The sequence below is a fragment of the Cicer arietinum genome, chromosome 8, assembly GCF_000331145.2.
Source record: "Cicer arietinum cultivar CDC Frontier isolate Library 1 chromosome 8, Cicar.CDCFrontier_v2.0, whole genome shotgun sequence".
NCBI lineage: Eukaryota > Viridiplantae > Streptophyta > Magnoliopsida > Fabales > Fabaceae > Cicer > Cicer arietinum.
Window position 1 is genome coordinate 2,140,849 of NC_021167.2, and position 18,818 is coordinate 2,159,666.

The 18,818-nt window shown below is 28.4% G+C and overlaps 2 protein-coding genes across 2 annotated transcripts; one reads left to right on the plus strand and one right to left on the minus strand.

Moving 5' to 3' along the window:
• The first annotated feature begins 7,821 nt into the window (after positions 1 to 7,821).
• LOC101488585 (protein DETOXIFICATION 56) lies at positions 7,822 to 9,631 on the plus strand. Its single transcript, XM_004511584.4, has one exon. The coding sequence runs from the start codon at positions 7,947 to 7,949 to the stop codon at positions 9,483 to 9,485; it is 1,539 nt and encodes a 512-aa protein (XP_004511641.1). The 5' UTR covers positions 7,822 to 7,946; the 3' UTR covers positions 9,486 to 9,631.
• A 204-nt stretch (positions 9,632 to 9,835) lies between these two features.
• Positions 9,836 to 13,002, minus strand: LOC101488253 (ATP-dependent Clp protease ATP-binding subunit CLPT2, chloroplastic). Its single transcript, XM_004511583.3, has 5 exons — positions 12,767 to 13,002; positions 12,647 to 12,685; positions 12,453 to 12,562; positions 11,413 to 11,592; positions 9,836 to 10,127 (listed from the first exon to the last, which is right to left on the minus strand). Exons 1-5 carry the CDS (start codon positions 12,979 to 12,981, stop codon positions 9,967 to 9,969), a joined length of 705 nt encoding a protein of 234 aa, XP_004511640.1. The 5' UTR covers positions 12,982 to 13,002; the 3' UTR covers positions 9,836 to 9,966.
• Positions 13,003 to 18,818: the final 5,816 nt, after the last annotated feature.

The following is an 18,818-nucleotide window of genomic DNA, read 5'->3' on the forward strand; positions in this document are numbered from 1 at the left end:
CAATATGCCAGATCAATCAGAACATTTCATAGAGTTATTCCTTGGAAAATTTCACACCTCTAAGAAACAAAAAAACTTTTTCTATTGTAGAGTATCACTCTTCCTACACTGTGAATACACTCTCTCACGTCATCGAATTTTATATTACATCAAATTTAATTTTATAAAATCAACTTATAAAATGAGATATATCATTGTTTATAAATTATTATAGAGTTTTATCTTTTATTTATATGAGATTTGAATTTTCCAAATAAAGATTTCTCAATAAGATCTACCACAATAAAAATATTTTTGATAAATGATTTCGTGAACATTTGTTTGCTCCTTGGACATGAGAAAAATGTTCTTTTAGGTTTTTTTCCTTCTTTCATATCTCAAAGATTTTGCCCTACAACATTTGTACTTTACTTGTAGCGAGGAGTATCTTGTTGGAGAAGTACCAACCGCTTGAGGTGAAGTTTTATGAAAGTTCGGCCCAATAACAATGATGTTGTCTTTACGAGCCATTGAGGTGATACAATTGTCCAGATAAAAGTCTTCAACTAAATAATTCTATTTTTGTAAAAACAAGTGAAAATGTCAACAACAAAAAAACATAGTAAACGAACATTAGGCGTCAAAAAGGAGAATTGTAGTGTGCACCCTCCACCTTTACTTTCCATCTCATTCATATGGAAAATACTATTTTTATTTATAAAAACCGTTCAAAAAAATTAACGCCCCAAATATGAATGACCAGTTACAGTATCAAGTAAATCATGATTGTGTGTTCCACAACAAACACTAATTTTTTATTCTTTACCGACACTTAACTGTATACATCTGAAAGTAAACAGTTTTTCTTGTGAAAACAACTTAATGTTAATTTTGATTTATATCTTCCACCTGTTTCGCATCCCAAAATTAATTTGTCTTTTCTTTCCCCTTTTTTGATTGCTTTATCTGATCGAATAGTAACAATTAAAATTTCATTTTGACTTCCAATGTTTTTTGTCCATTCAGATGCAACTTCTCGAGAAGAAAACACCTACAAAATATGTTCAAATAAAACATCAAATAAATCGCTATAATTTTTTCTTATCGGTGTTGAATTATCAGTAATAATACCTGATCTATGATGAATTTTTCTATAGAATCTATGACTGTTCTTGAAGTAGGAACATCAACTCTACTCATACCTTATTTCAAAAATAGTAATAAATTTTATTAATAATTATATTATAAATTTATTTTTCAAAATTTATTTTTAATTATAACATACATCAGGAATTTAAAAAAAAATTGAAACTTTCAAAAGTTTCTAAATTTTTGAAACTTTCGAAATTGACTTCGAATGTTTGAAATTTTCGAAGGATGTGTTCTGAAAGTTTGAAATTTTCGAGCGCTACTTTTTGAAAGTTTCAAATTCATCAAAACTTTCAAAACTTTTTGAAAAATCACACTTCGGAATTTTCAAATTTATCCAAAGTTTCGAAAGTTTCAGATGATCCTGATAAATTGCATTTCGAAAGTTTGATATTTATCAAAATTTTCGAAATTAGTTAAATTTTTTGGAGAATTAAATTTCAAAAGTTTCAAATTTAACAAAACTTTTGAAAATATAAAAAAAAACTCACTTTGTTATTATTTCGAAAGTTTGTAATTTTTGATTATTTAAAAATATTATCGAAAGTGGGGTGAGAAATATAATGGTGAATTTTTAATGATTTTATACAAAATAAAAAAGAATAAAATGATCTTTAGTGAAAAATGGGGGAGTGAAAAGTACAATTAAAAGTGCAGGGTACAATTCTCGGCTAAAAGTTGTCACATGGGCCGACTTAACAGTCCATTAATCTTGATGTGGGCTGCAGTTTGATCCAAAACATATTGTCTGTATTTGTGCTCACTACCTTTTATGTTAATATGCAAAGTACTAAGAAATTATTCTTTATGGAAGACCAATATCACTCAAGGATGATTAATTAATTAATTAAAGCTTTAATGTGCATAGGAGGATAAATTCCAGAAGAGTATTTTATACTACTAGAAGCTAGAATTTGATTAAAAAAAGTCAAAAAATTGGAAGTTGGATAAGCATTAATCAAAATACACTTATTTGTTTAGCTTGGGCATGAGCTATTTTTCAATCAAAGAACCAATATTTGACCCTAAGAAGATAAGGATATTTTTTCTTTTCGCCCTTAATTTTCTCGAATACACAAGAGTTTTCAATTCAGATTAAAATTTAAAAGTTTTTAGTAAAAAGAAACTTTCAAAATAATTTATATTATTTTCGACGGTAGTCAGTGTTGGTCTATATATACATCCACCAAGAAGTCATATGATGGACTCATATACATACCAAATTACTTCTTTTTATGGACTCATATAACATAGCACATTACTTCTTTTTAATATGTTTTGAGTTTTTTTTTAAATAAGAAAAAATAAGAGATTAAATGCACTTATGAACTGTTTTTGGGTTAGGAGCTGACCTATTTAGCACATTAGGAACGGAGGGAGTAACTATATATTTTTAAACAACTTTTGTATATTTTCTCCCACGGGTTTGAAAGTCGTTAAATATTATATGTTCATTTTCAACCTAAAACTTTGTTATTCTTGTTGGAACAATTGATCGGAATTATTGAAAAGATAACTGATTTTCTAAGATAGAGGAATGGAGAAAAAATATTGTAATTTTATTCCCACTTGAATGATTACAATTGGTCGTAGTATTTATAGTGTTGGCTTAACATTTAAGTTCTCTTATAACTAGTTAGTTACGAATCAACAAAAACTTTTGTAACTATTAATTATTTATATAAAAGGATCACAACTCAAACCTATTATGATTGTAAAATTGTATTGGCAATTTGGCAACAAGAAAAGATGGGTGCTTTGGGAAGAATCTAAACGAGGAAAGGGCACTCTTTATTTGGATTGTAGCATCTTTATCTTTATTATGATTGAAGCCAAATAATTGTGGGAATCGCCAATTGCTTTGCATATTGTTGTGAATGCAGCCAGCAGCTATAGCTAGCACAAGCTTACAAGTCCTTTCCATCATCTTTTAATTTTAGCTAGCTCCATCATTATTAAAAAGGTTGAGTCTCCTATTAAATTCATTGCCTCTTTATCATCTTGACAAAGTCAAGAGGAACACCACAATTCCCACTTAAACAATTTTATAGTATTATCACCTAAAAGTATTGGTGGACAACCCCATCCTCTCTTTTTTCTCAATAATATATAACCTTTCTATAACAAGCGTTTTATTTTTCGTATGTTATTTTTCCCTTTTGTCAATGTCACTTAATCATAATCATAAATAATCATAAAAATTGCAAAAGTTTTTTTTTTCTCTCATCAAATAAAAAAATATGGAACCTCTTTTTCTTTCTTCTAGGAAAGAGTTTGAATTGGTAGTTTAATTTACTTTGATAGAAAGTTTGCATAGTGATCACGATTTTGGACCAGCACATCCTCTCACATTCTCACCATGCATTACCCTTTCCCCATTTTGTCCCATTATTCTCACAAACTACAACCTTCATCTATGTGACTTTATTGACTAATTAAATTTATATTTTGATTATATTTAATTTGTTAATAGTTTATATATTTTTCAACTTTACCTCGTAGTTATCCAAAAAAAATTAAATAGATGATGGTATTACATATAAATAATTATAGTAAAAGTGACAAAACATAATGTTTTATTGATGTGTAAATACTCTTAATTAAAATTGATAACCAAAATTTATTAGTTTTATTGATATATGTAAATGCAGATAAAAATTCGAAAGATATTCAATAAAATGTGGCAAGATTTTTTTCAAGAGAACCTAGATTTAGAGTTGGAGGAACTAATTTAATCCGTCATTAATTATTGTATTTTTTATGAAGTTAACATTTTCAGCAGTTGTTGAGTTTCTTTTGTATTCTTTACTCAATCCGATATATTATACTCGAGTAATTAATAAATTTTAATTAAATACAAGTTGTTTAAGAGAATTTAAATTCTGATTTTAATTTAGACAGTTATTTATCTGATTTTATTTATCTCTCAATCGAACTTTAAAATATCATAATCTGTTTTTCCTTTGAAATTAGAAGGTGAAGACAAATTAAACAATGCATTCTTATTTAGTTCTTATTATTATTATTATTATTATTATTATTATTATTATTATTATTATTATTATTATTATACATGCATATATACATATATTTCAACAAAAAGTATATTGTTTTTATTTAATCGTTATTTTTAAAGTTTGATGCAATATAAAAAAAGGATCAACAATATATCAAAAGTTGTAAACTTTATTGATTGTTTTGTCTTTTGTGCATGTAAAAAAGCCACACACAAAAATGACAATTAAAAAGGAATGCGAGAATAAGATATCACTAATTATGAAAATGTATCATTCTATTGTTTATACATCCAAAAAAAATATGTAACAAACATTTGATTAATTTCTTGGCAAATTTTAATATGGATAACGGTGATGGCATATTAATATTTGAAAAATATTTAAAATTTTAAAGACTATAAATATTTTCTTTTAAAAGTAAATGTTATAATTATTTTTATTAATATTATCGAGATAACGACTTAAATGATATTTTTTCACTAAAAATAAAAAAATAAAAATTAAATATATATATTATATTAAATTGATATCAATCAAATTAATGTTTTATTTATAAAATGAGAAAGATTATGAATTATTATTTTCTAAAAAGTATGGTCGATCGTTGTTTAAATTTTATATAATTTTTAAATATTTGAATATAGTTGTGAAGGTGCTGGTGGTGTAAAGGACATATAGATAATTGTATTTGGGATTTGAAAAAAACTTTTATGTGGTCATAAGATTTTAGACATAAAATTTAAACACATTCACAAAAATAAAAATAAAAAGGTATAAAGAGAGAAAAATTAAATAATATATATATTTTTTAATAATTTATATTATATATATTTTATCAACAAGAGTTTAGTCTAATAAAATATATTGGACTTCTATAACGTAATAAACATAAATTCCTACTAAAAAAAATATACACATTTAACTCACGATGTACCTCGTGTGTGTCCAAAATCTTATGACTACTCAACTATTTTCTGGCATTTGGTAGACCAACCCTACATCCTACTAACTGCTTTACAGAATCTGGTGGGTTTATCTTTAATTGAAACGAAAGGGATTTTTGTTTTTATTAACTAAAGGGGTCTTTGAAAAGAATATTAATTTTTTTATACGTCGCGTACGATAAAAATCACTAATTGCTCTTTTTTTATGAATAATTGCTCTTTTTATTTAATTAGTAAACATAGTTTTAAAAAAATATAGATAATTAATAAATTTTAATGCATGCAAAACTGTTAATATTATCTAAAAAAATATAAAGTATGCTCTGCATTCCCCTTTCGGTGGTATAACACACAATTTCTTCATTCTGATATGATACGGTCGAGTATATTCTTTTCTAGCTTTCTTATGTATCCGTTAAAGTCGCACTTCATGGCTAAATTCTCCAAATCCTACATCTAATTCTAAGATTCCTTAAACTTAATGTCTGCATATATATCCTCCATAACGTGATCAGGGTGACTATATCCATAATTAAACAAGAATTTAAGATTTAAAAAAGTCAAATAATTAACCAATTAACTTCTTACTCTTAATGGACATTGTGCTATAATATCATTCTCATTAAAGATGTAAAATTGGCTTTAAGTTATGCAAAATTTATGTCTGTTTTCTTCTGTTTCATATTTAATATTTATATTTTATAAATTCTATTAATTTTAGTTCATGATTGAAAGTTTGAATTTATACGATGAAGTATTGCTTTCAGCCTAACTGGGCATCAACACACGGAATCAGCCCGAACGAATCAATGCATATGTATCGTGGTCCACATTACAAGTGGAATGGACAATCTTTTTGGGCCCCATTTTATTTGGGCACTAAAATTATTATTTTTATTTAGTTGTTAGTAATATGATTTAAGGTTAAGGTTTAAATTCACTAATCAAATGTAATTATTTGATATTATTAGAATATTTAATTTTGTAGGTTCTAATGAAAATGAATTAATTTTTTGTTTTTGGTTATGAGCAACTTAGTCAGCTTAATCTATTAGACAATGATTCAAGAACACGAACTAATTTTTAGAAGTGAATTAAAATTATTATATTGTTAGTATTTTAATTTCGGCTAGATTTGAACCATATTCACCAAACCCACCTTAATTGTTTATAGTATAGAGAGAATTTTCAGTTCTCTTTATATCCAGTGGGATCTATCATCTAAGTATCTAGCAGATGGTGAAGGAATTTTTTATTTTTTTAACAAAAAATTTCCACTTTTTATTCATAGAATTTATCTCTTTGAATTTAACAAAAAAAATTAATCTATATATTAAACCGTAATTACTAATTAGATAATTAGAACCCTGATTTAGTTCTTTTTATCAGTCTCTTCATTAAATAAATAAAAATTTTAGTGCATATCAATTAAGTAATTGAACTCAAGTAATTAATGAGTTTTAATTAAAAATAAATCTCTTAATTATTTTTGTTTTGTTTTAATTTCTTAACTATACTTCTATTATTTAAGTTAGTTCTTTTTGTTAATTTCTGTCAAAAAAAAAAAAAATCAAGATATGTACCAGTGTTATTTTAGGATTATGTTATGAGATTTATGACTTGACAATAAATAAGTAGATGTTTCATATGTAGACCAAAATTAAGATTTGCTTTATCTACTTCATTTTCTTCATCTCCTTAAAGCTTCAATTCCAACAAAAAATAATTCTAAAGAAAAATAAACTATTAATTTAGTGTCTATACAATCACTCTCTCTTTCATTAACCAATTTTTATTTGTCAATGACTAATTTTGTATTTTTAGTTTTTAAACCATAATTTTATATTGCAGTTACAATCTCATATGAGACTATTGCAAACATTGTGGCTATTGCGATCTGTACACTTTCACAACCAAAATATTATGATTGTATCATGCAAAGCGGTTCACAATCTAAAATGTAAATGTTGCCTAAAACTATGAAAATAAATCAATAAAGTATCATAACAATCAATTTAATTCGTCAATTAAATGAGTAAACCAATGAGTGCATGAAACTAATGAATCAATACAATAACTATTCTTTGGAGTATTTTTATTGAGGTCAAACATTTCATTTTTACACCCCACATTTTTATTTAAATATAATTTTAGGTTTTCGGTCACCGTGTAATTAATTTGGTTTACAAGTTACTGATTTATAGCTTTTGCATTTTCCATATTGGTTTACTGGTTTAAGAAGGGTTTCATTGATTTATTTGTTTACATTATGTTTATCCACTAGCACTAGCCATAACCTTTAAAGCTTGACAAAAAAAAAATAGTAGCTTTAATCATAAAAATTGACGAGTGGACTAAATAGCTAAATTGAATAACAGTTTATGGACGTTTGAATAAATTTTAATAGTTTAGAAACTAAATTAATTAAAATTGGTAGTTTATGGATTAAATTAATGGTTTGTTGGAACTCACTATTAGAAGCAAATTTTAACTATTTTAAAATTATTTAATATTTATATATCTTTAATTTAATTAAAAAACATTGAGTGAATTGTTATGTGTTGAATTTAACTTATAGTTTACATAAAATAAAAAATGAATAGTTGTGTTAGGAGTATTTTGCAAATGGTTTACTCAACCCACGGCTCTTGCAATAACCGAAGTGCTTAGTTACTATGATCTCTATCATATCTCATTTGTCATCACGCACTATAAATCCTTCAACCAACAGCCATTTCTTCTATTGGCAGAAAAAAAGCATGCTTTCGTCCCTCCTTAAAATACTATAACTTCTTTAATATCACCAAACTCTTGCACCCTCAACCATTCTCACAACATTAACTCTTCAAAAACAAAAATGTCATCAACATGTAAATTACAAGACAACAACCTTAGCTCAAACCATAAAACTAACAAACCACTTTCACCTCCTCCATTGTTACAAACTAAAAAATGCGAATGGAATCCGGTGAAGACTATGTTATCAGAGGAGCTAAGAGTTCAAGGAAGATTAGCACTTCCAATGGTTGTAATGAACTTAGCTTGGTTTGCCAAAACAGCTATCACAACAGCATTTTTGGGTCGGCTTGGGGAGCTTAGCTTAGCTGGTGGCGCACTCGGCTTCACTTTTTCTAATGTTACCGGCTTCTCTGTCTTGAATGGTCTTTGTGGTGCCATGGAACCTATTTGTGGACAAGCTCATGGTGCTAAAAACGTGAAGCTTCTTCATAAGACACTTCTCATGACAATACTTTTGTTGTTATTGGTAACAATTCCTATTACTTTCATGTGGCTTCATATTGATAAAATTTTGATTCATTTTGGACAACAACAAGACATTTCAACTGTGGCTGGAACCTATGTTTATTATCTCATACCTGATTTGTTTGTTATCTCACTTTTGTGTCCCTTAAAAGCTTACTTGAGCTCTCAAAGCATCACTCTTCCTACCATGTTTAGTTCTGGTGTAGCACTTGCTTTTCATGTTCCTGTTAATATAATACTCTCAAAAACCATGGGTCTAAGAGGGGTTTCCATGGCTGTTTGGATAACTGATCTTATTGTTGTGGTTCTTCTGGCCATTTATGTTGTCACTTTGGAGAATCAAAAGGTAACGGCGTGGAAGGAAGGAGGGTGGTGGGATCAGAGTGTTATGGATTGGATTAGGCTAATCAAGCTTTGTGGAACTTGTTGTCTCAACACATGTATGGAGTGGTGGTGCTATGAGATTCTAGTCTTGCTTACTGGCCACTTGACAAACGCTAAGCAAGCGCTAGGAGTTTTAGCGATTGTGTTAAACTTCGATTATTTGCTTTTCTCAGTGATGTTGTCGTTGGCCACTTGTGTTTCCACCCGTGTCTCTAATGAGCTTGGTGCCAACGAACCTGGCCGTGCTTACCGGTCAGCGTGTGTGTCTCTAGCGTTGGGTTTTATCGCAGGTTGCACTGGCAGCTTGGTGATGGTGGCTGCAAGGGGAATTTGGGGGCAACTTTTCAGCCATGATAGAGGAATTGTAAATGGAGTAAAAAAGACAATGTTGTTGATGGCTCTAGTGGAATTGTTTAATTTTCCATTGGCAGTTTGTGGAGGGATAGTTCGAGGGACGGCTAGACCCTGGTTGGGTATGTATGCCAATTTGGGTGGATTTTATTTCCTGGCACTGCCCCTTGGTGTTGTTTTTGCCTTCAAACTTCGTCTTGGCCTAGTTGGACTCTTCTTTGGACTTTTAACTGGTATTGTTGCTTGCTTGTCACTATTATTAGTATTTATTGCTAGGATAAAGTGGGTGGAAGAAGCTGCCAAGGCACAAAGACTAGCCAGTAACGACCAAGTTAAAGGAGTTCCCTATAATGATGCAGAAATACATGGTGAGGCTCGTGAAAATAACAAAGTATAAAAAGTGTGTTCAAATTATCTCTATCTACTCATTCATGCGTGTAGGTGTATCCAAACACTTGGCCAAGACAAATAAGACGTCTCAAACCATGCATAACAATTCCAGACAGAAAATCATACTCCGCAACGGTTGAGTTGCTTGTCAAACTCATTGAGTGTTTCCGTGCACGGTTTATTCTTGAATATCACTAAAAGGCAACCCTGCCATGCCAGCCCAAATGGGTTCTTTATCATTTTACATCACTACCTAATGCTTTTGCTTTTGCCAGTTTATTTCTTTCTTCTAGTTTTCCTTCTTTTTTTCCTTTTTTTTGGGGGGGTTTGAGGGAGGGGTTGAAGGGGGAAGGGTCATTTTACATTTGAAAATATGAATTCTGTATTCAAAATCAATGGCAGAACAGCCTGTTGGTCTATCTATTGTACAATCAATTATCAATGTGCACTAAAAGCAAAGAATTTGCTAAATCATCTTTAAGCAACCATCAATCGTCAATAACAGCAGATTTAGAAATTGAAGACTCTAGCTCTTTAGCTTTTTCGTTATTAAAGCCAAGGTTGGATAGTATCTTGTGACCCAGGGAATCCACATCAGACCAAACGCCCAGAACTATGTGTGCTGTGTTTACTTCCCCACCATCAACAACTGCAAATCACACAGAAATTTAGAAAAACGATAATTATTTTTTCACTGAACCATAGAACATTAGATAAGAGTCATCAGTTTCAGAAGAAAAAGAGATGATGGTGCACTACATACACTCCATTCACCAATTAAGTGAATGAAAAAATAGTAATCTTAGGTCCCAAAATAATTGACTCATTTGCAAAAATAATTTGTCTCAAAATGAATAACTCTTTCAATTTCCAATTCATTTTTTTTCCAATTGTACCATTTCATTAATATTATTTGCATCATTTCCAATGCATTATCTCCCACTATACATTTATCACATTGATAGTAAACCAATACTGATAATTTGGTAAAAGTGATTTTTTTTTTCTTTCATTTATATTTTTTTTAATGTGTTAAATACGAAAAGGGGTCAATTATTTTGGGACAGAAGGGAGTATAAGAAAATATTCCTATATAAATTAGCGATGGCTGCCAGAGTCCATTCCTATGTCCAACAAAACAAAATTCAATCAACAGACAACTAATAAGGATAAAGGGCCTTTATCAAAAGATCCTTCTAAGAAACAATAAACCATCTAAACAATAGCAGGGAACATAATACCAAAAATGTGAAAAACTTTTTCATATTCCTTATAGAACCAAAATGAATTGAATTTTACATTAAAAGCAAATAAATCATCGTCAACCTGAAGGCAGGAACATTTAACAATTACTTTTTCCACAAGAAAATCTTGAGGACCAAAACACGGAACTTCAATAGTACACATGACTAATACAAATACTCATAAGCCACAAGTTATTTAATTAAAAAAAGGTAACTAGAAATCTAAAATCATGGTTAGTAAAAGCCGCTGAGCCATGAATTTATATAAAATGGAGTACCTCTCATTCTCACAACTTCAATCACATTTTATTTGGCAGTATCACATCCAAAAACAAAAATTCACATACAAATTAAGTTATTCGCCTATAAATATTAATATAGAACTACAAAATATGTCTTATTGGCATAAGCTTGATAATTAACTTTTCAATGCCAAGGACCTCAATATTTGGGTTTCATTTATACTAACCATAGCATCATTCAGTAAAAGAAAGGGGAAGCAAAAACTGTCAAATATTATGCATTGACACAACACAATTAAAAAATCTGGACAAAGTGAGACAATCACAGAAAAATGTCAAAGAATTCAAAGCATAAATCCATAAGTCATATAGGTTTTGTAAGCAGCATTCCACAGTTTGGAAAATTGATGACAAACAATAGTAAATGAGAAAAATGGCAAGAACAAACCCGATTTTAATTTTTTATCAACAGCCCAATCAAGGGCCCTCTGAGCATCATCAGTCCTTGGAGGACGCTCGGGGGTTTGTAAAAATATATCAGGTTCTCCAAGAATTTTCACAATTTCATCTCGCACCTTGAAAAGCGTAATCCCATGGGCTCGCAAAAACTTGTTTGCCAGATTAGTACCTAGAAACCCAAAGATAGATCAGGCTCAATGGGACAGACTTAAATATCCAAAACATTCATTGTAAAGAAATGAGGTAACAACACGGGATATGTGTCATTAAAAGCCTCCTAAATATAATAATTGCAAAACTTTGCACATCAAAATAACTTCATAACAAAAGTAAAAAAACTATGGCTTTTGAATCATGATATTTTTTATACTTTCCCCATTGAAAAATGAAGTATTTGTTGCCTTTAATTAGCTGTTAGGAAAGGGAATCAACTCCCAACATAAGCCAAGTATTATTCTAGTTGTCGTGTAAGACTCTAGAGAAAAGCAAAAGACAGAAATTCATCTATGATTATCAGCTAGGTAAATCTAGCTTCTAGAACATGGAGACATGGAAAATTAGGGACCGTATAATTTGTGAAAATATTTCCTATTTTCATTTTTCAAAATTTGTGTTAATTTAATAATTTTACTCGTTAATAAAGATGTAAGAGACTTTTGAAACGAACAATTGTCTACATTTTTAGAAACTATGAAAATGTAAAAAAAAAAAAAATACAATGTCCATTATTGCCATAAATGCATCTTCCTTAACTAGAATTTTATCTTATCTTCCTGACAATGATTTACAATCAGAGTTTCTCATCAAGGTAAAATAAACACATATTTTACTTCAAGAGTGTGTGGAACAACTGTACTCTGCATCATAGGCAAATTAAAATCTGTAATAATATCAAGTACTTCCCCAATTGCAGTTAGCTAAGTTCCCATCAAAACAATATTAACACAGTCCTCAATTTATGCTGTAGAGAGAAACCAATACAAATTACACATGAAGATAAATTTGAATGATCTCAAGCAAATGACTAACCTTCAATAAGAACCCCCATGAGAAGGGCTTCGGTACCAGCAGTAGTAAACTTGAGTTTTCTCGCCTCCAATTCACCCATTGCAATCGATTTTATAGCCTTAGAAGACCATCTTGCTTTCACCAAACAAAATCAACAATCACAATCGAATCACAATTGAATGAGAAAAAAGGAAGTAGAATCGTGAGATACTAACTTGGGAATTTCCTGGCCCGGTGAAACACGCTCTGAATTTCTGAAAATGCAAAACCACAATTAACTAAAAAATCCAAAATAGAACAAAATAACGTCGAATTTGGGAATGGAAGAAGCATACGAGATGGGGAGACTGAAGGAAACGGTGGCAGCGAAGGGGCGGCGCTGGAAAACGGACACGTGAGATTTCACACTGATACTGCATGATTGAACCCTAATTTTGGGTCCTAGCCATGAAACGTTAGGGTTTGTTAGCTTCAATGTCTGAACCAAACGAATTGAAGGGTCCGAACGCAGTACCAAGCTTGAGGAGCAATGGTAGTGCGTAGTAGCCATTTCCAAAATGTGATACTTTCGAATTGGATAGAGCGTTTTAAGAAGGAAATAGCATACGACGTCGTATGTTTGATGGGCTTTGTTGGGTTTAAAAGGTTATTGGGCTTAGGGAAGGTTTTTTTTATACCACATATTTATTTTCCCACCTCCATTATTTTTTACTCTTTTTCACTTCTAACACTTTTCAGCTTTTCCTATTTTCTTATAGTTCCTATAACCTTTCTAGTTTTTCCATAATAAAATACACAATAAGTAGCCTTTTCCGTAGCAAAAATATGTTTTGAATTGGAGATTTAATTATGAGGATGTTTGGATGAAGGAATTTTTGGATGAAATGTAATTTTTTTTAAGTTAATTCAAATATTTCAATAGAAATAAATCATCTTGTTTGGATGATTTTTAAAATGACTGAATTTTACGAGGTATTTTGTCAAATTTAAATTTATAGAATTTTAAATACCACATAAAACCTATTAATCTTAAACTCCTTCTTTACTTTATTATATATGAATCATAAAATAGTCCCTATATTTTTTTTTTAATTTATAATGTAGACCCTATATGTTTTATAATTTTCATATTAGTCACTAAGTTTATTTTTATTTTTTGTAAATTGGTCCCTAAAAAATTGTAAAATAGTCACTCGACTTTTGAAAAAAATAATAATTTTGGTCCAGAATTAATTTTCATTTTCTTCCAAAAACTTTTAAAATTTATAACAATAGCTCAATTTTTAAAGAACAATTTATTTGTCTAAACAAAAAAAATTCAATTGAAGCATTTGAATTGTCAATAATTTTAATTTCTCTAAAAATTTCAATTACCTTATTCACAACACACTCTAAGGCTCTATTTGGAAGTTTGAAGAGGAGGAAATGGCTTCGATTACGGATATTAGAGAAAAAATAGAAAAAAATTTACATTATTTTAGAAAGTGTTCTTGTAGAGAATAATAAATGAATACTTTATGTTAATACATTTTAAAATAATATTGAAAGTGTTATAACTATATATATATAGAATTTGAAGAATTGATCAAAGTTCTCCAAAATTTTCATCTAATATAATTTTTGAGTTATCCAATTTAAAGAAATTTTGTATAATAAAGAAAAACAAACCTCCAAAAGATTTCATTATTTCTAAATTCTTTTATTTATTTATTTAAGTTTTTTTTAAAAACTGAATCCTTATCTATTTATTACTCATCATTAAATAGATTAAATGTATATTACATAATGATTTTTTTTTTTAAAAAGGGAAAGAAATGCACCTTATATACTAAAGTTGAGACCTAACAAACTCTCGTTTGAACTCATAACCCAAATGTTTAATTATTGAATAATACCTAACTATTAAAATAGAAAGTCCATAAAATTAGAAAGTTCTAAGACTCTTCCGCCTAAACTCTTGAAAACATCCTAAGATAATATACTCTATTCAGTCACAAATATAAAGAAAAAATGTACTTAATAAAATAAGGTCGAGAAGACATGTGTAAATATACTAAATATATTTCCCGGCTCAAAATATTTCCTCTGGCTATTGTACAAGTACAACACGTGTCAATCCTTTATGTTGTGAAGCAAACGGATGGTAGGATAGACGTGAAATATTTAAAGGAATAGTACTCCAAATGAAAGTCAAATTAGGATATTGGGGTAGGTTGTCGAGCAAGAAAGTGGGAAACCAAAACTTGTCTAAAACCAGAGAAATAGGCAAACAAAGATTTGCAAATAATCACATATTCTGATTTGGGGCTCTGGATTTTTATTTAATTTGCATTTATTTATTGAAACATGTTGGTGCACGTTGAGCAAAACATGTATAGTGTCTATCGGAAAGGCATGCGGCGCCGGTGTTGAGAGATGTGGATATTCTTTTATAGGATAAATGAAGTTATTAATGAGTTTCATTTCCGTATATTCTATTGGTGTATAAAAAATTTATACATTTAATAAACTATGACTATGCAAATAAATTTATAATTATTTTTATTAAAAACTCAAATATTATTAATATTTAACAATTATAACTAATTAATAGTATAAATAATGTATATAAATTAATTTTTTATTAATAATTTAGTAGTAATTATGTAAATTTTGTAAGATTAAATTTGCATTTTATTTTAAAGAAATTTAAGATATCCCTTAGGTCACCAATCACTAACTAAGTACCATAATATCATAGTTATAGTAAGTGTCACCAAATTCTAAAATGAATATTTTCATATGTAATTTATACACAATGGAGTAACGTGTGATCTTATGTCATTCAAATAAAGAGAAAAATTCATAAGAATTTTTTTTTGAATGGTTATAAATTATATTTTACTCTGATTTGTAAATTACACATGAAATTATGTATTTTCTCAAACACTGTTTTCTGGCCACCTAACAAACACTTCCTTTTTGCTACTTGTAATAGCATCTGAATTTGTGGTATTCAAAATTCAGACACTAATGACCGATTGATCAAGATTAAATTATCATAATTTAAATTTAATATTTTAAATAATAAAATAAAAATTAATTTATTTTTAATTAAAACCGTCTGATCAATATCAATCCGCCACAAACATTCTAAAGGCAATAAACGCATGAATCTCGAGTACATTAAATCCATTTCCTTCGAACTAACGGTTCTTACCCTTTTAAATTAAAAAATAAATTAATTAATTAAAAAAAATCTAAATATACCGTTAGTTATTGCGTGCGGTAAGTGTAACCAACAATAACGCCACGCCGTTTGTCCGGTGAGATAAGTTGGGCTTGGGCGCAGTTGAAGTAACAATACAGCCAACGGAAAACGTGTTTTCTGACAGACCAGCATGGGATACAAGGCCATCTTCCCACGACCCTACGCGTGAAAAAAATTACTATTTTTTTCAAGGATTAAAAAATAGTATGTTGGTATTGTAATATGCGGATAAACGTGAGAATATTCTGCTTACTTTAACCAATGACATGATTAATTGGTTTGAATAACATATTGTGTTTATAAAAAAATGAATAACATGCTGTGTCGTGGATTTTTTAAATAATAATAGTGAATATTCATTTTAATTCTTGATAAAAATACGAGATCGCTCTCACAAGTATAAGTTACAATTTTTAGTTTTCTTTTTAAAATAAGTTGAGATTATTTACTTTGTAACATAATATTCATCTAGGAGTGATAATATGACTTTGTCTTTGATCTGTTGGAAGGAACATTAAAGTTAGTTAGAATGATAAGGAATGGGTTCAACCTGTGACATCAACAAAATAACAATTAAAAAATTGAATCACAGAAAAAAAAAAAATTACAACTAATTTTTGTGTGATTTTTACAAGAATTTTACCCTCTTTATATAGTAATGGAAGCAAACTATATACGTTAAATATCAAATATGAAACTTTAGTATTTATAGAATTATAAAATTTTAATGAAGACTCTATAATCCAAAAAATTTCTCGACGCCACCACAACCCGCTTTCTCACCCCTTTTGCTAGAGTCTTATGTGTTTAACTTAACCCACCTGGCCAAAGGGTAAATGCATTTAGTTTTTATCACACCAAAAAATTGAATAACATTACATATCTTTATCTATGATTGCTGATTTAAATCCTTAGATAATGTCTTGTTATTCATTAAATCCTCAAATAATGTTTTCTTATTCAAAACACACACTTCTCTTGAATGTTTGACAATATAATCTTTAATATACATTATTTTAATGTATATTCTTTTTATTGATTGTAACTTATAAATGTTCTACTAAATTATGTTGGTCACAAATAAATGATGTTTGGCGGTAGAAAATTGTATGTAAAAAATATGTATTGTTAATACATTATTTATAATCTTATATGCAATTGTGTTGTTTTATTTATATATATATATATATATATATATATATATATATATATATATATATAATTTTATAAGCAATTGTATTGCTTCATTATGCATGCAGTGTTTGTTTCAATTTGCATTGTCTTAACATTAACTTTTAGTTTTTGAAAGTGGTTCTATAAAAAAATATCAACAAATGAATGTTTATTGTGGAGTCTTGATAAATTAAAAAATACACTGAGTCACTTAATTGTCACAATTCGTGCGAAGTTACCAAATGTAATGCAGTTATTCGAAATTACAAAGGCTCATTGACGGTTAAACAAAATGGACGCACGTGAAATGCATGAAAACATGGTTAAATGAAGGTGAACTAATAAATATGAGCAAAATGACGTGGATTTAACGAGAAACATGTGAACATGACTTTGATTTGAAAATAGTTTGAAAAACAAAAGACTCGAACTGAAATAACAAGAAATTTAAATTTAAATGAATTTTAAAAAAATAATAACATAATTATGGAGACTAAATATATATTTAAACTTTCAATTTATTCACAACTCTGTTAGTCAAAAAAATTTATTAAAAACTGTACTTTTATTAGTACACCTAATTTGATCAAAGAAAGAATTTTAAGAAGAAATTTGTCAACAAAATAAAATGTTTGATGTATATCTATAGAGTGTATATATTTTGAGTTTTAAAGAGATAAAGAGTGATAAAAAAAAATGATGTAATAAATATGATATGTTGATAAAACGATAAAAAAAAGATATAAAAAGAAAATAAAGTATTGAATGAAAATATGAAAATAATGAATGTAAGTATATCGTTGTTGCAAAAAGAACTTTAAGAAGAAAAAGTACAATAAAAATGGCCGATCGACATATATAAAACTTGGAGTGATAAAAAGTGGTTTCTTCACTTTCCACTCCAATGTTATCAAAATTCTTTAATATATATATGAATCCATCTCCAAAGTTTTTTAAAAACAAGTAATTTAAATAAGTTTTTTAATTTTTAAATTTCAAAATATTAAAATAGAGTTTTTAAAATGTGAATCAAATAAGTCTTTATTGTTTCATTTTTTTTTTCACCTTTCATTACTTTATAAATCAAGGTGACATAAACAACATAACTTTGAGTTTGTGTTGTGGTGTCTATGACTTGTTCAAGTGTTGGAGAGGTTGGAACTGGTGTGGACGGTGGGAGTGCATCAATCCATTTCTTGTGATTTTGTTTTTGTTTTAGAAAATTATTTTAATTAATATAAATTATTATTTTAATTAATCAAATTAATTAATTAAATTACTGGTAGAAATTAAATAAATTTTTATGGAGGTTTCTCTAGTTCAAGGACATTTTAGTAATGTAAAAAATAACCGGCACTTATTTCTTTTATCATTTTCATATATTTCTCTTATATTTTTCATCTATTTCTCTGTACTTACATTCTATTTCATCTATTTATTTTTTTCTATTTTTCCTCTCACAACCATCCATGTTGGATTGCACACCGCCAAAGACAAAGGACATGTGTAGTCTCTGTTTGCTACTTCATTAAAAACATACTAGTATTGGTCAATATTAAAGATCTAATAATAAAATAAAATAGATAAACACCAATTTTAATATTCAAATGTACGAAGTCTCTCACAATTAATAATTTTTGAACTTATCAAAATCATAATACATATCTAAATATATATTTTGTTAGTTATTTTGATGAATGTTTTTGTCAATAGTTAATTAACTTAACATTTAAATGTGTTTTGTTATTCAATTACTAATAAAAAACAATATTTAAAATGCAATTGCAATTTCAATACAATTAAAGTGTACAATATGTGTCTCATACAATTAGAGATAAAAGTAGTTATTTATCATCAAAGTATTATTCTATATCATTAACTATAAACATTCATTATATTTTTCACATATTAACAAATAGTTGTAAATTTAATGTGTCTTTTTATATAAAAAACCTATTCCATGA